Source organism: Phallusia mammillata, chromosome 1 (assembly GCF_965637545.1).
Source record: "Phallusia mammillata chromosome 1, kaPhaMamm4.hap1.1, whole genome shotgun sequence".
Classification (NCBI taxonomy): domain Eukaryota; kingdom Metazoa; phylum Chordata; class Ascidiacea; order Phlebobranchia; family Ascidiidae; genus Phallusia; species Phallusia mammillata.
The window spans coordinates 36,057,252-36,073,710 of record NC_137252.1 but is presented as its reverse complement, the minus strand read 5'-3'; the positions used below and the strand labels follow the sequence as shown (position 1 = coordinate 36,073,710).

The window sequence follows — 16,459 nt, the reverse complement described above, 5'->3', positions numbered from 1 at the left end:
TGTCCGACTCGTTTTTCCATCAAATGTTTGATGGATTTGGCTGAAATTTACACAGACGGTAGATATAGTTATGTAGATGTGCATCCCACTTTGTTTTTCGGATAACCCTAGTATTTACCCCGCTAGCCCCCTTAAAAGGGTGAGTTTGTAAAGAACGTCAGAATTGGCTAAAATTTGGATAGCTTGTAAAGTATGCTAATTATCATTATTGCGCCATTGCAGTTCGGGGGTTGTTAACAGCCCTTTGACGTCAGAAACATTAACGGTTGTTGCTTAAAACACCTCTAGTGGTTGAAATTTTAAACGTTGGCAGATTGGACTGAAATTTTGCAGTAACTATTGATTGAGTCATTTTTTGTGGTTTCCTACTTTTAAGTTTGTGTGTGTTGAACCTCAATTAGTTATCCTACTTACTCATTGTTATCTATTGAAATGCATTATCTACAACTTTGCATGTGTGGGGACCCATGAGTTTTTGCTTGCAGAAACGACTAAAGTTATAAAAGACGATGGCTAATATGGGACCCAATATAAATAAGTGTAGGAAATATATTAATGTTTTAAAATAGGTTATAGTGTATGTGCAAGGGCAATATGTGCTAAGCCACCCTTCTAGTTTTTATATCAATTTGTATTTCGATTACAGGAACTGATGATGTGACATAGGCGAAATATATATTCCTTTATTGAACCGACTGATTCTGTTTTACCAAGGTTTTTATCGTCGATTGGTTTTACTTTACACTGGTTCAAAAATCAAAACGTACCGTTCCACCGTACCGTACTTTTTGCGTACCGTACCTTCAAAAAAATCAATCGGGACTAGGTTGAATACCATGTATGACATGCACTTAAAGGACAGGTGTCTAAACTCTAAACAGGGTTGCCATCGACTTGAAACCAAAAATAAGGTCAATCGAAAAATCAAATTTTCATACGAAACAAAACAAACGTTTTTGAACAAATCTTTGCATTTATACGAACCATGCCATATTTTTTTGCCCAGAAACAATCTGTTCCAGCGACTCCTTGTTCGTAGAAAATACTTCGTGCATCTCACGACAGCTCAGGTCTAGGTTTACTTTTACTTGTAGCAGGGATTTGACTGTCATTTTACTACGTTTGTTCTTTGTAGTTGTTGAAAATAAGACAAAATAAGGACTCGAGTCAAAAACAAGGACATTTCTTAGAAATAAGGACAATGAACTTTTTTTAAGACATTGCCCTTCAAAATAAGGACAAATCGTAGAAATAAGGACGGTATGGCAACCCTAACTCAAGCTACCCCACTACAACCAGCTTATTCGAAATGAAAGATTGATGTGTTTTCTACGATGAGCTCGTGCAGCGAAAATATATAATTTTCAACAGCATGTTTCTTAAAACCATTGCTGCGAAAGAGACAACAACACTATAGCCAGCTTTTTTTGAGAATCAATTACAAATGCCGAGTTGATCTTTATTCTTGTCATGTGCGCGTTTTAATAATAGGCCTACAGTGCGTGTAAACCTCCTATTGCATAGCGGTCAGCCCGTAAGCACAAAATATTTAGCAGTGACGCCATAAACTTTTTTGAGCACTATTTTGGTACAGGGACATTGTGATGAAATCATATAATAAACAACTTAAATTCCAGTTTTGAACAATTTTGATATTATCTGCAAATGGTAACGAAGCAAAAATGACCGTTTAATCAACATTTAATATGCGTACCAGTATGGTGGTACGGTACGCTTTTGGTACGGTGGTACGCTCTAGTGAAGGACCGTAACATCGTACCGTACCCGTACCTCAGATTTCTTTGCGTACCGTACCTACGTACTGCCATCCTTGCTTAACGGCACTATGGACGACATTACCCAATTAAAACTACATTTTTCTACAACCCCGCCGTGTTTGACACAGTAAAGGAAATATACACTTTCGTAAAATCAGAATAGCCAACAAAAGAACAGAAAAAATGGGAAAACGATATAGGGATTCGTACAGAAAAGCCGAATTGAAGGGAGGTGTAGGCTACAGGAGCACATATAACTGTGACTTAGAAACGAAATTAAGGGCGTTTCAAATCAAATTAAACTTAACAATAACAAATAATAAACTATATAAAATTGGGATGGTAACTTCAGAAAAGTGCCAAAAACCAAAGTTCCTCTGAAACCGTTTTACATTTGCTTTACACTTGCAAACTGGTCGCCCTGTATTGCGAAAATGTAACTTCTTGGATCTCTCGCAAACTTTTACTGAATATTAAACCGAATGCAGCGTTATGTTTATTTGGAACCCATACGTACAGTTCTGTTACACCATTGCTAAATTGTACTTTTCTATGTGCCCGGTTTGTAATATACCAATGTAAATATGCACAAAACAAACCTACTGTGAACAGATTTATTAACGCATTAAAAATAACGAAACAGTCCGAACTAATTATTGCTACTAAAAGAAAAAAACGTGCAGAGTGCTTTATTAAATGTTAAATGGTCTGGCCTCTAATTGCCGTTCAATATTTAGCGTTTACCTGTTTGTTTATTTGTACTTTCAAGTATCTACCTTTTTTGTATCTTAGTTATCGCAATAAAAAAAACTAAACTTCACCAAAGCCCACAAGTGCAATTCAAAGTTTTTTGAAGATGTTTATTTTTCAGTGCAAACGTTACAATAGTGCTTCGATTTAAAAACAAAATGCTACCTTGACCGTTTCAGTTATTATGCGTACTACTTAGCTTAGTAGTTTCTGGTACAACCTTAGTTTTAGATTTATGAATAAGTCGGCCCAACGCACAAGTCGTTCGCGAAAAACACTGGAGCTGATGTCACAATCAGGCACCGTTTGTCGTTTGCAACTAAATTGGAAAAAAACTGGGTCGTCCGTCGCTGGCAAATGCTTGAAATCCGAATTCGCCTCACTGAAATACATGTAAACTCACGTTAACAAGGGCCTACGAAAATCCCAGATGTTTTTCCAAGGACGCATAATAAGTGGAATAAAGGCCAGACTCACGTTCGATGGAAGTGAATAGCAAAATCACAAAAAAACGGCGACACAGTGCAACCTATTGTATGTCAGCCCTAACCACACAAGCCGCTGTTTACAATCGGTTCCGCATTCCGTTTGTGATTTTTGAAAGAACGCCTGGTTGACCAAGCTTGACGTTAAACGCAATCGACTCAAACATATCTACAAGCTCGTTTTACAAAAACAAATCAGGAAGCTAGGATACATTTAACATACATTGAACGAAAAAAAACCTTTACTTTGCATAGGAAGATAGCCTGAACATGGATGGGGAGGTATGTTATGGGCAGTTATTTTTCAATTTACACATTGTTACCTAAAAGTTTAAATTGTTTCAGCTTCGCGAATATGATCCAGGAACAATTCTTTGTGACCCACATTCATATGAAGTTGGTGCAGGTGGTTTTGGCCGAGTAATAGTTGGTCGTCATAACGTTCATGACTTTGTTGCGATTAAATGTATGGATATTACTGGAGGTGAAGTTGACAAATCTGCAATTGAAAGAAGGTTGGTCGGTGTATCTCAACAAACCCTCACACAAAGTGGTAGGATTAATTAGTCATCCCACATGTATAAACCCTAGCAAAAACTGTAACACAAATACAGAAAACCCTAAATCCATGTTTTAATCTTGCAGCATCAATGAAGAACTACAGCTTCTACAAAAAGCCAAACATGACAACATTGCAAATGTTTTTGGATGGTCAAAGTGGAAATTTGGAATGGGTCTGGTTATGGAATACTATCGAGGTGGAAATCTGCGTCAATTGCTTTTGGATCACAGAGTTGATGTGGGAGTGTTATTAAGAATTCGCATCCTAGCTGAAAGTGCTAAAGGAGTTGTTTTCATTCACAATTTGAGCAACAGAAGACTAGTCCACGGAGATTTAAAACCAGATAACATCCTTTTGACAGAAGATTTACACTGCAAAATTGCTGACTTTGGCAGCGCGGAGATTGTTCGAATGACAAGTACCGCAACTAGAATTGCAGGAGATGGAACAGGCAAACAATTTACATTGGAATACGCAGCTCCAGAACGCCTTCAAAAAATGGGGGGGAAGTTAAAACAAGAACATGACACATACAGCTTTGCATTGATCATACACATGGTTTTATCACGCGTTCCGCCATATCATGTTGGTGATCCGATATATAATGCAGTGATAAATGGTCAGCGGCCCACTTGTGAAGAAATACAAATCTGGAAAGCAAACCTTACACCAGATGAAATAAGGCTAGCAGAGGAAATGGAAACCATGATGGAAGAGTCCTGGGATCAAAACCCAGCGCATCGGCCTCATATGACTCAAGTCAATGAACGTCTTCAACAAATTTATGAAAGACAGGATCAAGTGCAGGTGACACGGCAAGTTTCTAAAGCACAAGAATCTATGCAGCAAACTGTTCCAAGTAGAAACTGCTGGCAAGAGTTAAGCAAATTTTCACCTCGTGAAGGAGAATTTACAGGTAAACCTCACTCACAGATCGTTCACTATTTTTACGGATTATTATATCATATGCCTTTTTGCTGCATAAAAGTCTACTGATCCTAGTTGTATCTTGTAGCTGTTTTAAAAATAACATATTTGTAGATATTCCGAGGACAGTAAGACTTGGAACTGGTGAGTTTTTTTTGTATTTTTTACTTTAAAGCTTTCAACTGTAACATCCTAATTTGAACAGCAACATAATTACCTGATTTATTTTTGTTTTGCAGGTAACTTTACTTTGCCACAACTTTCTGTTGTTGTCTCTTTACTGGTGCTTCTCTTTTCCATTGCAATTCCTGTTGCATTTTGGACAATGCAAGGTATTATGAATTACGTTTGTAACAATGCATTTAACATATTTAAAAATCTGGTAAAAAATGTTTGTCATAATGTCAAATTCAAAACAAATTTGTTAACAAATTGTACCACCTATATAGTCTAACCTTGAAAAACAAACATATTTTTATCCAGGTTTTTCAGAAAACGAAGGCAGCCACCTTGTACACCAGTATGTTCAACACGTGAAGAGTGAACAATACAATGAGGCAAAAGAAGTTAAAACCAAAATATCAAAAAAGATGCTGGAAAAAAATGATACATTGGGTGCATGGGACCTTGCTGAAAAATATCGCAATAATGAAAAACACTTGGAAGCTATTCTGTATTACAAAATTTCTTCAGAGTGTATTGCCAATTTGACACCAATTCAAGCAGCAGATCGTATTAAAGAATGTGCATGGGGTATTATGGAATCCAACAAAGGAATGGTAGAACTTGACAAACTAAACAGTGGTGGAAATGTCACAATTAAGAACACTATTCTCAATTATGTGGTTCCATCCATTAAAAGCATGAAAGAGCGCATTGAAAACATAACCCTCAAAAACTCTGCAAGTCAGATCTTGTTGCAAGCATGGTGTTTGCATTACATTGAGTGGTGTCAATATTTGGCAGGGAATTTTACAGAGATGAAGAAAACCTGTTTTGAAGGAATTCAACTCATGAAAACTAAGTTCGGTGAAGATGCTGGGAGACACCAGGTTTATGCCCACTTGTTAAACAACTTTGGAATAGCTTTGGTTGAAACAAATGAACAGGAAAAAGCCATTGAATATACTAAGCTTGCAATGAATGCTTATAAAACTTCAATGGACTACTCAAATCCAAAAGAAAACGCTGTTAAAGTTATGGAAAAAAGACTTAAACAAATGGAAAATGCAGGACAAAACTAATAAAAACGTATACATTTTTTGTATAAATTTCAATAATCTCATGCTTTAGCGTGAAATTGTGTATTAATGTGTTTATCATATCTATTGTATTGTATAATATATGTGTACCAAACTTCACAACAGCATTTTTTGTTTTGCGGTAATGGTTTTCTTTGTTTGAGCAACGCCTCACCCTATCAGTAGAGTAAACTAGAGCAGTGGTTCTCAACCTTTTAAGTTTGCGGACCGGTAAACTTTTAAAACAAATTTTGTGGACCGGTGGACTTTCAAAATCAACCCAAAATGTAATCACTACAAAAATATGCAATTCAAAATTGCTGCTGTCCGTTTGATATCATACGTGTTAAACGCGGTTTCAATGAAGTTTCTGCAAGGCGAAGTAGAGCGTTGACTTCCACACGAATTCTCTACCTTCAACATCTTGCATTTTGCAATTGAGATATAAAATTGTAATATATTTGGCGGACCGGCAGGAAAGTTGACGCGGGCCGGCGGTTGAGAACCACTGAACTAGAGGTCTTGATGCACATTGTTTGTTTTGTGTTTACTAATCGATTAGTACTGGCTCGAGTACCGCTGTCTTTATGCATGCTTGCATGTCCACCCACATTGGATTTTATGGCACATTTCGCCGAGATCTCGGATGTGCACCAAGAATTTCCAGGTGTGCATGAACCAGTTAAGTGTGCACCTCATCAAGAAAAAGCTAACCGATTTACAAATATTTAACAAAAATCTCAAAATAACCGTCAAATGCAATTGCGACACTGGTTAACTAACGTAAAACAAAATTTCGAAGGCGATTTTTTTTTAAAGAGAACAAACACACCAGGTGTCGCAAACCTAAAAATTGTCTCAAGTGTGCAATCAAACTTGAAAAAAATAGTCTCGGGTGTGCAGCTGCCATACTATCCATACTGGATGTCCACTAAAATTGACACACAATTTGACTGCATACACCCATTTCCCCTCACAAAGTTTGACTGCCTACTGCGTGCTAGGGTTCCTTTATTTCTCGATAAACGAGAAAATACCTTTTTATTTCTCGAGAATCTCGAGAGTCTCGCGATTCGCTGCCAAACCAGCAAAAAACGAAGCGACCGTGACCTACGTCCACAGGGCAAACAGCGGAAAAAAGGCTCCAGCAAACACACAAAACATCGCATATATTCAGTTCTAGTACAGGTAAGAATGTGAAATTTCACACCTGTACTAAGTCGAACATGCAGAATTGTGGGTTGTGTTTTTGATCCAACGCAATCAAGCGTGACTACTGTTTGGGAAAGATGAAACTTTAGTGGCAAAACCGGCGAAGCACGTTAAAAATCGCTGTTTCGAGTGCAAAGGAAGAAACTAATGTGCCCAGTACGCTTTAGGGGCGAGTTGAAACAAAAATAACACGTAATAAGAGGTATTGCATTTACTTTTGTTTATGAAACGTGACGTGATTTCACGCGAGAAATTTTAATGATTTCTCGAAAATCCAAGGAACCCTAATGCGTGCCGATGTCAACAATGCAAACTGTGTTTAAAACGTTTTGTATTTGACCATTTTCGTTTGTAGTAATGGTTTTCTGTGTTTGAGCAACACCTTGCACTTAGCAATCTATTTGCTATAGGGCTACCAAAATCCAAGAAAATTCCTAACGGCATGCAAATTGCAATTTTTTTTATTGCGATTTAGACACAAAAGAAAGGTAGATGCATAAAAGTACAAATGAACAAACAGATATATGCTTAGTATTGAACGGCATTCAGAGGCCAGACCACTTAACTAAGCACTCTGCACGTTTTTTTCTTTTAGTGGCAATAATAAGTTCGACTGTTTCGTTATTTTCAATGCGTTAATAAATCTGTTCACAGTAGGTCTGTTTTGTGCATATTTCTATTGGTATAGGCTATCACAAATCGGGCACATAGAAAATACAATTTAGCAATGGTGTAACAGAACTGCGGGTTCCAAATAAATATAACGCTACATTTGGTTTAATATTTAGTAACAGTTTGCGAGAGATCCAAGAAGTAACATTTTTCCAATATAGGGCGACAACTTTGCGAGCGTAAAACAAGTGAAAAGTGGTTTCAGGGAAACTATGGTTTGTTATAAAAAATAAGTTTGTTATTGGTTATTACCGCTCTTAAGTTTAATTTGATTTGAAATGCAATTAATTTCTTTTCTAAGGTACAGTTATATGTGTTCCTGTACACTTTCCTCCAGTTGGGCTTTTCTGTACTAATCCCTATGTCGGTTTCCCATTTTTTCTCTTCTTGTGTTGGCGGTTCTGATGTGTGATCTTTTACGAAGGTGTAAGTTTCTTTAACTGTTTGCGCTTCCGACCGATGAATTCGCTAGCTCTTTCGACCAATGTTTTGAGAGTTTTCCATGGCGATGAATACGAGTTGCTTAATAATCGATTGACCCTTTTGATATCTAATGACAACGTGCAAGTTGCAAAAAAGGCTTTGCTGAAAGGAGAGGAGTGTCTGCTCCACCTAGTGGCAGCGAACAAACAAAACATAGAAATTCACCCTGAATAACTCGAACTTCAAAAACACAGAACCTTTATGCCTCAGTGGTTTATGCAAAATAAAGAGGATGCTATTAAAACTCAAAAACGCGCCTATTTAATAGGGTAACGTTCATCGTAAAACATTACCCTAACCCTAACCCTATCATTAATTAATGATATTATTTCACTGATCTCTATAAACACAGGATTAGGCTACTTCGGTAGAGCTACTAACACAAAAACTCACATCATGCCGGCTTGGGAATTTCCGGTAAGTGGCGCAACGAAGTTTAGGCGTTAACGGTGACAATAATTGCTGAGTCACCAATTTGCAGGAATTTTACAATTTACGAGTTACCCATGGCGCAATTAGTATTTCATGATTTAGAGATTGGTGTCAGTAATATCGGTGTGACCAAATACTACAGTTCAATTTATTTATAGTACAACTAGTTTTATAAACAACTTGGGTTTTAGCTTGCAAAAGGTGCCACAACTCCATTTTGCATTTGAATCACAATCAAACGACATAACTATGATGAAACAACGTCATTTGTTTCAGTTATAACTCAAGAAATTTGGCCGCAAGCAAAACGAAATGTCCAATTTTCCCGCCTTTTTGAACTTATTTCGGTTTGGAGTGGACTTAGTACAATGGGATGAAACACAAAGTTTGACGAGCAACCGACGAAAACTTCGCATAGTGTGAATTCAATTCAAAGTTCGCCCAATGATTACTTGATTTCCTGTTTCTGATTTCTGATACAGCTATTGTACAAAGACTGTGGGCTTCGTGGAAACCAGCGCATTTTCAACAAAATGGCCATTGATTCGTCATAACACGCGATTGAAATATCCTGTTTGTCAGCCAATAATCGACTATTCTTTCGTAGTCAATGCATTGTAAGTGTTTATTATGGTGACAAGAGATTTTTCGTTGATCGTTTTTTGCAGATCGGATTTCAGCAAAGTCTGAAAACTTTGCATTTTAGCAGAACGTTGATTGTTTCAAAGCAGACGCTCACAAACATGGCGTCAAAATATGAAATCCAACTGCACGACCAAGATCTTTGGAATTAAAGATAAAAATGCAATTTGTTTTAAAAATAACATTCCTCGTATTGTTGTGTGGTGTCACATTAATCAAGGGACTTCAAATTGTTTGAATGATTCATCGACATTAAGTCAAGTTATGTATACAAGCTGTTGCTGCCCAATATCAAGTTTACAGAGCTCTTCTGACAAATGTATTTTTAATCCGACGTTTCGACATCCTATACACTTATAAGTTATTTAAGTGTGTCTTACAACATTGGTAAACGGATTTTAACAATCTAAACATAATAAAAGAGTGCAGACCTCCTATTGTGTGCTACCAATTTCTTTTGCGATAAACTGCAAGAAAACAATATGTATCAGTTCAAAGATAAGAATCCCAAAAGTGCTTTTGGAAGTTTTAAATCTGCTTTTCTTATAAACATTTCAGGTCTTCCACATTGGAAATTATCGAACACCGTGGTGATTATTATCAGTTTGTCGGTTTATGCTATTGCTGCACTTTTGCATGTTTAACAGGAAATTGAAACCCCAACTTAAGGTGTGGTATATCTAATGTTTTTGGTGGCGATTTAACTCAGCTACTATTTTGAAACAAGCCAAACGTAATTCAGCCAAACAAAAATAAGTCACTGACACCCAAAGTGCAAATTACCGTCCTGGGTTGTCTGGGGGCGGAACACACGTGTTTGAAATGAAATACTCCACTATAAACAGCATCTAACGCTAACACACTGTTGTAACAGTACCTGACTGATGCTTAATAACTAGTGATGGGACGGGTGCCCGGTACTCAGTATCGATACCACTGAAATCGTTCGATACCAACGTGCGAGTACCAAAGGCCGATTTACACCATAAGAATACGGGCAACTTTATGCCAATATTGGCTTCGGACAGCACAAAATTGGAAAGTTCCGCCAGTTTACGCATATCTTTTTCGCTATCACGTGGTGATAACATTTTTCGGCATATGTGTGTGTGCACGCCTGTACCCCGACCATGGCAGATAAATTAGCCAGTGATATACAACTAAGTACAACACTACACCTAAGTACTCGGTAATCGTACTCGGTACTCGGTATCGAAGGTATATACATGTGGTACTCGTACTCGGTATCGGTACTCGCTTCAAAACCTGGTATCGTCCCATCACTAAATAATAACGCTTGCGAATCTTTGTCACAAAATCTGTGGATTTCACCTGCAGAACCTCATTTCAGCACTTTCTATCGATTCCCATGGTAACAATACATACACTTATGCGACGTCATAATTGCACTTGTTCACAATAACAGTGTTTTGCCGATTGTTTACAATTAGCACCAAATTTGGTTGCCATAGTTTCGGAAGGTCATTGATTGCTGAAGGTCATGGGCACAAGGTGGCGGTATTTGGCAGAAAAATATCTTGGATAATAATGTCGATATATACAGAAAGTTATAAAACAGTTCTGAGCGGGTATTTACAAAAAAACACGAAAAAGTACAAAAGTCTGGGTAAAAATTTGGTAAAAATAGTTTATCCGAATTTTTGCAACACACACTAAAAGTTTGTTACTGGCAACGGTACCACGTCATAAACACAGACCGTTTGCGTCATAATCTTGTCCGCAGTGTCGTAATAGTTAAAAAACAATTGTAGTTATAATGTAACAATACAAACCAGAATTTTACGCATTGCAACTAGGTTTGATCAAACAAGCAGAAAATACAAACAAAACGACAATCGCAACTACACACGGAACTTGTGTTTGTACGGCGGAAATTTCTGTTAACAAAATTCGTGGCTGTGTAATTTGCCAGTGACGTAACAATGCTGTTTGTTTTTGTCACCATGCTGAATCGAATCAGTAAATGAGAGAAATTTGTGAACACAATTTTGCTGAGTTGGATTTGGTTGACGACGTCATCATTGACGCAACCAGTTACTCAGTGACGTCATCAGTGACGCAGTTGTGTAGTTTCTTCCACTCGTCGCCCTCGCATACAGGAGTTGAGGTGTGCTGCATGTTTTTCTCCAGCGACAAAACCATTTTGCTGAGCGAGATGATGTAGCTGTGGGCGAGGGTGAGGGTTTCGATTTTGGAGAGTTTCCTGTCGCTCTTCACATGAGGGCAGATGTCCCTGAGAGCCTGGAAGGCGTCGTTCAGCTGATGCATCCTCATCCTTTCACGCTCATTGCTCTGCAACCTCTTGCTGTTCCTTGAATCTGGCGAATCATCACTCCCACACGGGGGCGCTGTGCGGACCGAACTGTGGCTGTTCGCGCGACGCTTTCTCGTTGCCGTGGTTACCACCGTGTGCGCGACCGATTTCAGCGCAGGCGATTGTTGGTCGGTTGTCACGGCAACCGCGTTAAGATTTTGTCTGTAGAAAAAACACAAACGTCATTGTTCTGTCGACAACAATGATTGTGACGTCACACTTACCCTCTTTGTTCGGCGTCGGAGCAGTCATCCGGTAAACTCTGTGATCGAATGAGAGGTAGCCTCGCTCTTTGCCCGAACATACACGAAGGGGTTTGTGGGATTTCCTCGTCTTCGTCACTTCCGGTGGCGCCCTTCCCGCTCAACATTGAGATCGGCGGAAGCAGCGATGACGTAGATAGCTTTGTGACGTGTGAAGGGGACGATTCGTTCGATGATGACGTATATATTTCCGGGTTTGCTTCGGTTTTGACGATTTTGTCGGATGAGTTGAAGGGGGTCGATCTCACCCCAAAAGTTCCCCTGAACCCAAGGTCGATCCCCTGCAGTGGGTCTTCACACAGCCCCTCCACCATCTTCTGTGACGTCATATAGTCGGCATTGTTGTTATTGTTTGAACTTGAATTGGTTGGATGACGAAACAATGAGTTAGTTTCCATTTTCTGGCTCGGGTCGTTGAGGTCGCTGTGGCCGGGATTGGGGATGAAATTTCCCGCGTGCAGGATTTTTTCGCCTCCCATCCTCAGATCCTGGTTCTGCAGAATCGCGTCAAGTATATCGATGTCACCGTCGTTGTCGCCTTGGTAACCTGACGTCAGCCCGAAGTCGTTAGGATACGAGCCACCATCTGGATCAACACACATCGTTGTGTCGTCATAACGCGCATTGTTCACGTCATCTTTGTACTGCGATTGTGGATAATTGTTTTGGAGCATTCCATATTCGTGACATAATCGTCTGTATTGTGACCTCACAAAGAAACCTTCGCTGTTAGTGTTCGAATTAACCTCGCTCGCCATCAACAATGGTGGTGGAACGTGTTGTAGCTCTATGACGTCATCACAGCGTGTGACGTTGGTCGGTTGATGACGTTGCACGCCAAACATGATGGATGTAGGACTTCTGTAAGTTAATGGCGGGGATTAGTTTGTAAAAAAAAAAACTATTTGCTGATTGTGCAAAAACAACATTACTTAATTCATTCATTTTCAGTTAGGTTGTAACCAGTGGTGGGATTTGAATATTTTGTCAGTCGGTTCTATATCACAAAAGTCTATTGACAGTAACCAGTAATGCTAAACGGTTCGCTGATCTCATAAAATTTCGTGAGACGGTTCTATAGAACCGGTGCGAACCGGCTGAATCCCACCACTGGTTGTAACTGCTTAATATAGCTTACCTACGATAAACGAAATCTGATGCCGGAAAAATCAAATTCAAAATTTCCCTAAATTGCTAGTTTTAGAAAAATTTAAAGTTTTCTGCAAAACAAAAACCATAAGGTTAAACTTAGAAGCAAATCCAAAGTATGTCATTTGGGTTGTTCAGCATTTTGTCGTGGGTTTAACGGTAAACCGGACATACACCCAGCACGCATCCAACTAACCCCGCTCTCATCCTTCCTTTACAAGCAGGTCAAGTGAGTTCAAATTTCAAGTGATTTTTTGAAGTATTAACAACACCAAAAAACTTTTACGCCAAACAAAGTAATTGTCGAACAACCTACATTTGCTCTTACGTTTCGTTTTCGTAACTTACAAACAGATCAGCAAAAGTTTTTAATTTTTCAGAAATTTTTCAGTTCATTGCAAAGCAAAGTTTTTTTGAAACATGTTTTCGATTGCGCAATTGTGTAAAAGTACCGGTTCAAACTGCTGAAATTCACTGTCAAGTTCACCTCTGTTTTGCACATTTTGCAAACCAAAATATTAACATTTATCAGGTTTCAATCGATCTTCGGATTTTCAAAGTTACAATATCATCAACAAACTCAATACAAACCCCCCAAAAATATTATTATTATTATTAACTAATTTGTTAATAATATCATATAGCTGGTGACTTACAACTAAATGTGCGCACGTGCAATACGTCTTGCAAACAAATATTTTAAACGCGTCATTTACAAGTCTTGTATTTCAAGTATTTCAAACTTTCTGTTTCTCTCACTTTTGTCACCTCTGCACTGTGCAATGACACCTAGGAAGGAAACTTCCTTCTGAGATTCTGCAGAACATCATAAGTCGCACGACAGACCTAGCACAAGTCAACTTGTAGATTAATTATCTCCCCGACTTCGGTTTGCGAAGTGTGCAAAGATCTCAGTAATTCAAACCGCCACCGCTTGTCTTGTCTCTTGACAGGAAAAGACTCATCCGTATTCGAAGCGAGTAAAAAGGTACAAGAGAAAAAAATGAGAGAAGACAGGGAAAAAAGGCAATCCCGCGCGTAGCTCCGACTGGAAACTGGGAGGTTTGAGATGAAAAGTTAAAAGTTTTACATAAAATTTCTGAAAACCACACACATAATTTACGAAAGTATTGACCTGTTTTTTTTACCATATTTTCAAACTCGTCAACGGTATTCCTATCTATTTTCCTCATTTAAATTACCCAACACACAGACGCATATTTATTCAATTCATCAATATTTTTAAAAGTTTTGCGCTACTTTGCTGCACAGATTTGCTGACCTCAACTTATATTTGTGAGCCAAGCTTCAACGCGCTGCACAACTTGCGTGGTTCATCCACCCACCAACATCCTTAGACCGATATTTTTAAAATCCCACAAACAAAACGTCTTAACCGAGCTTTGTTCGAAGTTAGAAGGAAATAACTCGATGTTGATTGTTATGTCACAGTTTATAATCAACGACGAGCGTTCTAATATCCAGTTGTGATGAAATTAGTAAAACATCGAAAAGTGAATACTTATATTCGCCATTTTCTAAGCATTAATGCCCAATTGAGCCTTTTGTGATAAAAGAAACTTGATTCAAAAGTGTTTTAAGCAGTTCCACTCTGCACCAGAAAAAACATTTCATTGATTGTTACAATGTATGGAAAAAAAGAACACCAAGAATAGTTTCACAAAATGTCTTGAAACTTGATTAAAACAACTTCTTTCAACGACTAAACATAACAATTAACAAGCTGATGCCAATGGCGCAAAAGACCAAAATCGACCATTTTGTTTGAAAATAGAAAACGTTTGAACTAATTTGAAGAACGGCATCCAAGTCAGCCTAACCACATAGCGCAGTAACTCTGCTTGACACTGCTGCTACTGAAACCTTCTGATTCCAACCCCTAAAAAGAACAATTGCGAGCAGCACAGCCAGCATTGACAGAAACAAACTAATGAGTTAATCTCAGCCCGCAGATTCTGTCACTGCGCTGCCTCTTGCGCTGCCATGAGCGGAAATTGTTGGTTTTTTCCCTTCTAACTATTAACCGAGCCTCGTTGAACCGCAAGCAACGCTTCACAAAGTTTCGAATCGTTTGTTTCACGTTTGTCAACAATCTGTGTTTGATCAGTCCCGATTGTCAGCAATCTGTATTGTGACAAACAATAACTCGATTGTTATTTTATACAGTTTACACCGACTTAAAACAAACTTCTTGCCATGTTTTCAGAGGTGCTGCTGTTAACACAACATGACAATTATGTTTTTGTGACAAAACAAGGGTCAGTTCCAGATTAAAAAACAAAATCTTTTTGTGAACCGACCATGTTTTTTAAAACCGGAATATTAGATTGTGACGTTTTTAACCCATTGTGTCGTGGACAATCAAAGTCGAGTGAAAATTTAAATTTGCATTTGCATGCTGGGCTTGTACAATAGTTTGTAACAATCGCTACATTCAAATCACTTCGGCTTTGTGGCGCAACAATGGCTTTATGACGCAACCATGCAAGTGAAATGACAAAGTAATAATGGTGGTGTATTATTCCTTGATTAGCAAACAAAATTACTTGATATACGAGCCACAATTGCTTGCTTATAAGCGGCCCAATACTTGCTACAATTAAGCTCGGGTTATAAGCTAGAGGTTTTTGCTTTGGGAAATAATCGGTCGATCGCTTACCGCGAAATGCCGATGCTTTCAATCCTGATTTTTGTGGAAGTATGAAGGAACTTAATAGACCAAAAGTGCGGACGTATCTTCGGCAGTCTGTGGTATTTCGTGGAAAGGCAGGGACTGCAGTTTTTGTCCGCATTAAGTCTGTGTGCCGACATCCGCACAGGAATAATGGAAACACGGAGAACAAACTGCAGAACGACCGACAATGGGTTTCGCGCGTAGAAGCGCTTTCTATCACTACGTTGGTATAAACATGCGATCCTTTCAGCTCAACATATCGAAGCTTCTACTTCAGCAACAAAACGTGGACACGAGTGAAAATTTTATATATTTCCGACGTTCAACATTTAACTGAAAAAAAATTCGACATTCTGCTGCAAAATAAACTGTGTAATTCCTCTTGTATTTCAAGTTTCAAATGCGAAAAATTGTCAAAATTTTGTCAAAAAGCGACAGAATGCCAAAATTTTCCAAAGTTATTTGAAAAACACTTACCCCTAAATGAGTCAGAGCATTAAAACAACCAATCCTTTATGACGACAATACACGTTTGCGCTGAAGTGTTAAACGGCCTGGAAATGCGACGTTTCAATTAAATTTCAAATTTTGGATCATTTTATTACAATTTTATTTTAGATATCAGACCACGAAGTATTTGAATGAACTCAAAATTTGTGAACGACAAGTGAACGTGATTATTTTGACCTGCAGGAGTGAAAGTGAGATGACGATGTTTCTAAAATTAGTTGAAAATTCAGTTTTGATACAAAAACGTCCAAAAATATTTGAATCCGAAGAAACAAATCCGAAATCGGCAAATTTGACTTGGAGTAAATTTATTCGAACACGAA

General features: G+C 38.4%; 2 protein-coding genes and 1 long non-coding RNA gene across 6 annotated transcripts; 1 reads left to right on the top strand and 2 right to left on the bottom strand.

Annotated features, from left to right (window-relative positions):
* Nucleotides 1-2,617: 2,617 nt before the first annotated feature.
* On the bottom strand, nucleotides 2,618-4,784 carry LOC145238881 (uncharacterized). Its single transcript, XR_013862201.1, has 3 exons — nucleotides 4,720-4,784; nucleotides 3,337-3,512; nucleotides 2,618-2,910 (listed from the first exon to the last, which is right to left on the bottom strand). It is a non-coding gene; the product is annotated as an uncharacterized LOC145238881 (long non-coding RNA).
* Nucleotides 2,910-5,746, top strand: LOC145238857 (uncharacterized). 3 transcript variants are annotated; one of them, XM_080102136.1, is made up of 6 exons: nucleotides 2,910-3,295; nucleotides 3,359-3,528; nucleotides 3,659-4,491; nucleotides 4,617-4,646; nucleotides 4,742-4,834; nucleotides 4,986-5,746. In XM_080102136.1, the coding sequence occupies exons 1-6, from the start codon at nucleotides 3,284-3,286 to the stop codon at nucleotides 5,744-5,746; spliced, it is 1,899 nt and encodes a 632-aa protein (XP_079958262.1). In that variant the 5' UTR covers nucleotides 2,910-3,283. The 3 variants fall into 3 exon arrangements, with proteins under 3 accessions (XP_079958262.1, XP_079958269.1, XP_079958277.1); XM_080102143.1 differs by lacking the exon at nucleotides 4,617-4,646; XM_080102151.1 differs by lacking the exon at nucleotides 2,910-3,295 and having other exon boundaries at nucleotides 3,468-3,566.
* A 4,826-nt stretch (nucleotides 5,747-10,572) lies between these two features.
* Nucleotides 10,573-13,032, bottom strand: LOC145209540 (uncharacterized). 2 transcript variants are annotated; one of them, XM_080079849.1, is made up of 3 exons: nucleotides 12,925-13,032; nucleotides 11,744-12,643; nucleotides 10,573-11,681 (listed from the first exon to the last, which is right to left on the bottom strand). In XM_080079849.1, the coding sequence occupies exons 2-3, from the start codon at nucleotides 12,625-12,627 to the stop codon at nucleotides 11,240-11,242; spliced, it is 1,326 nt and encodes a 441-aa protein (XP_079935975.1). In that variant the 5' UTR covers nucleotides 12,628-12,643; nucleotides 12,925-13,032; the 3' UTR covers nucleotides 10,573-11,239. The 2 variants fall into 2 exon arrangements, with proteins under 2 accessions (XP_079935975.1, XP_079935974.1); XM_080079848.1 differs by having other exon boundaries at nucleotides 12,921-13,031.
* Between the last annotated feature and the right edge of the window lie 3,427 nt (nucleotides 13,033-16,459).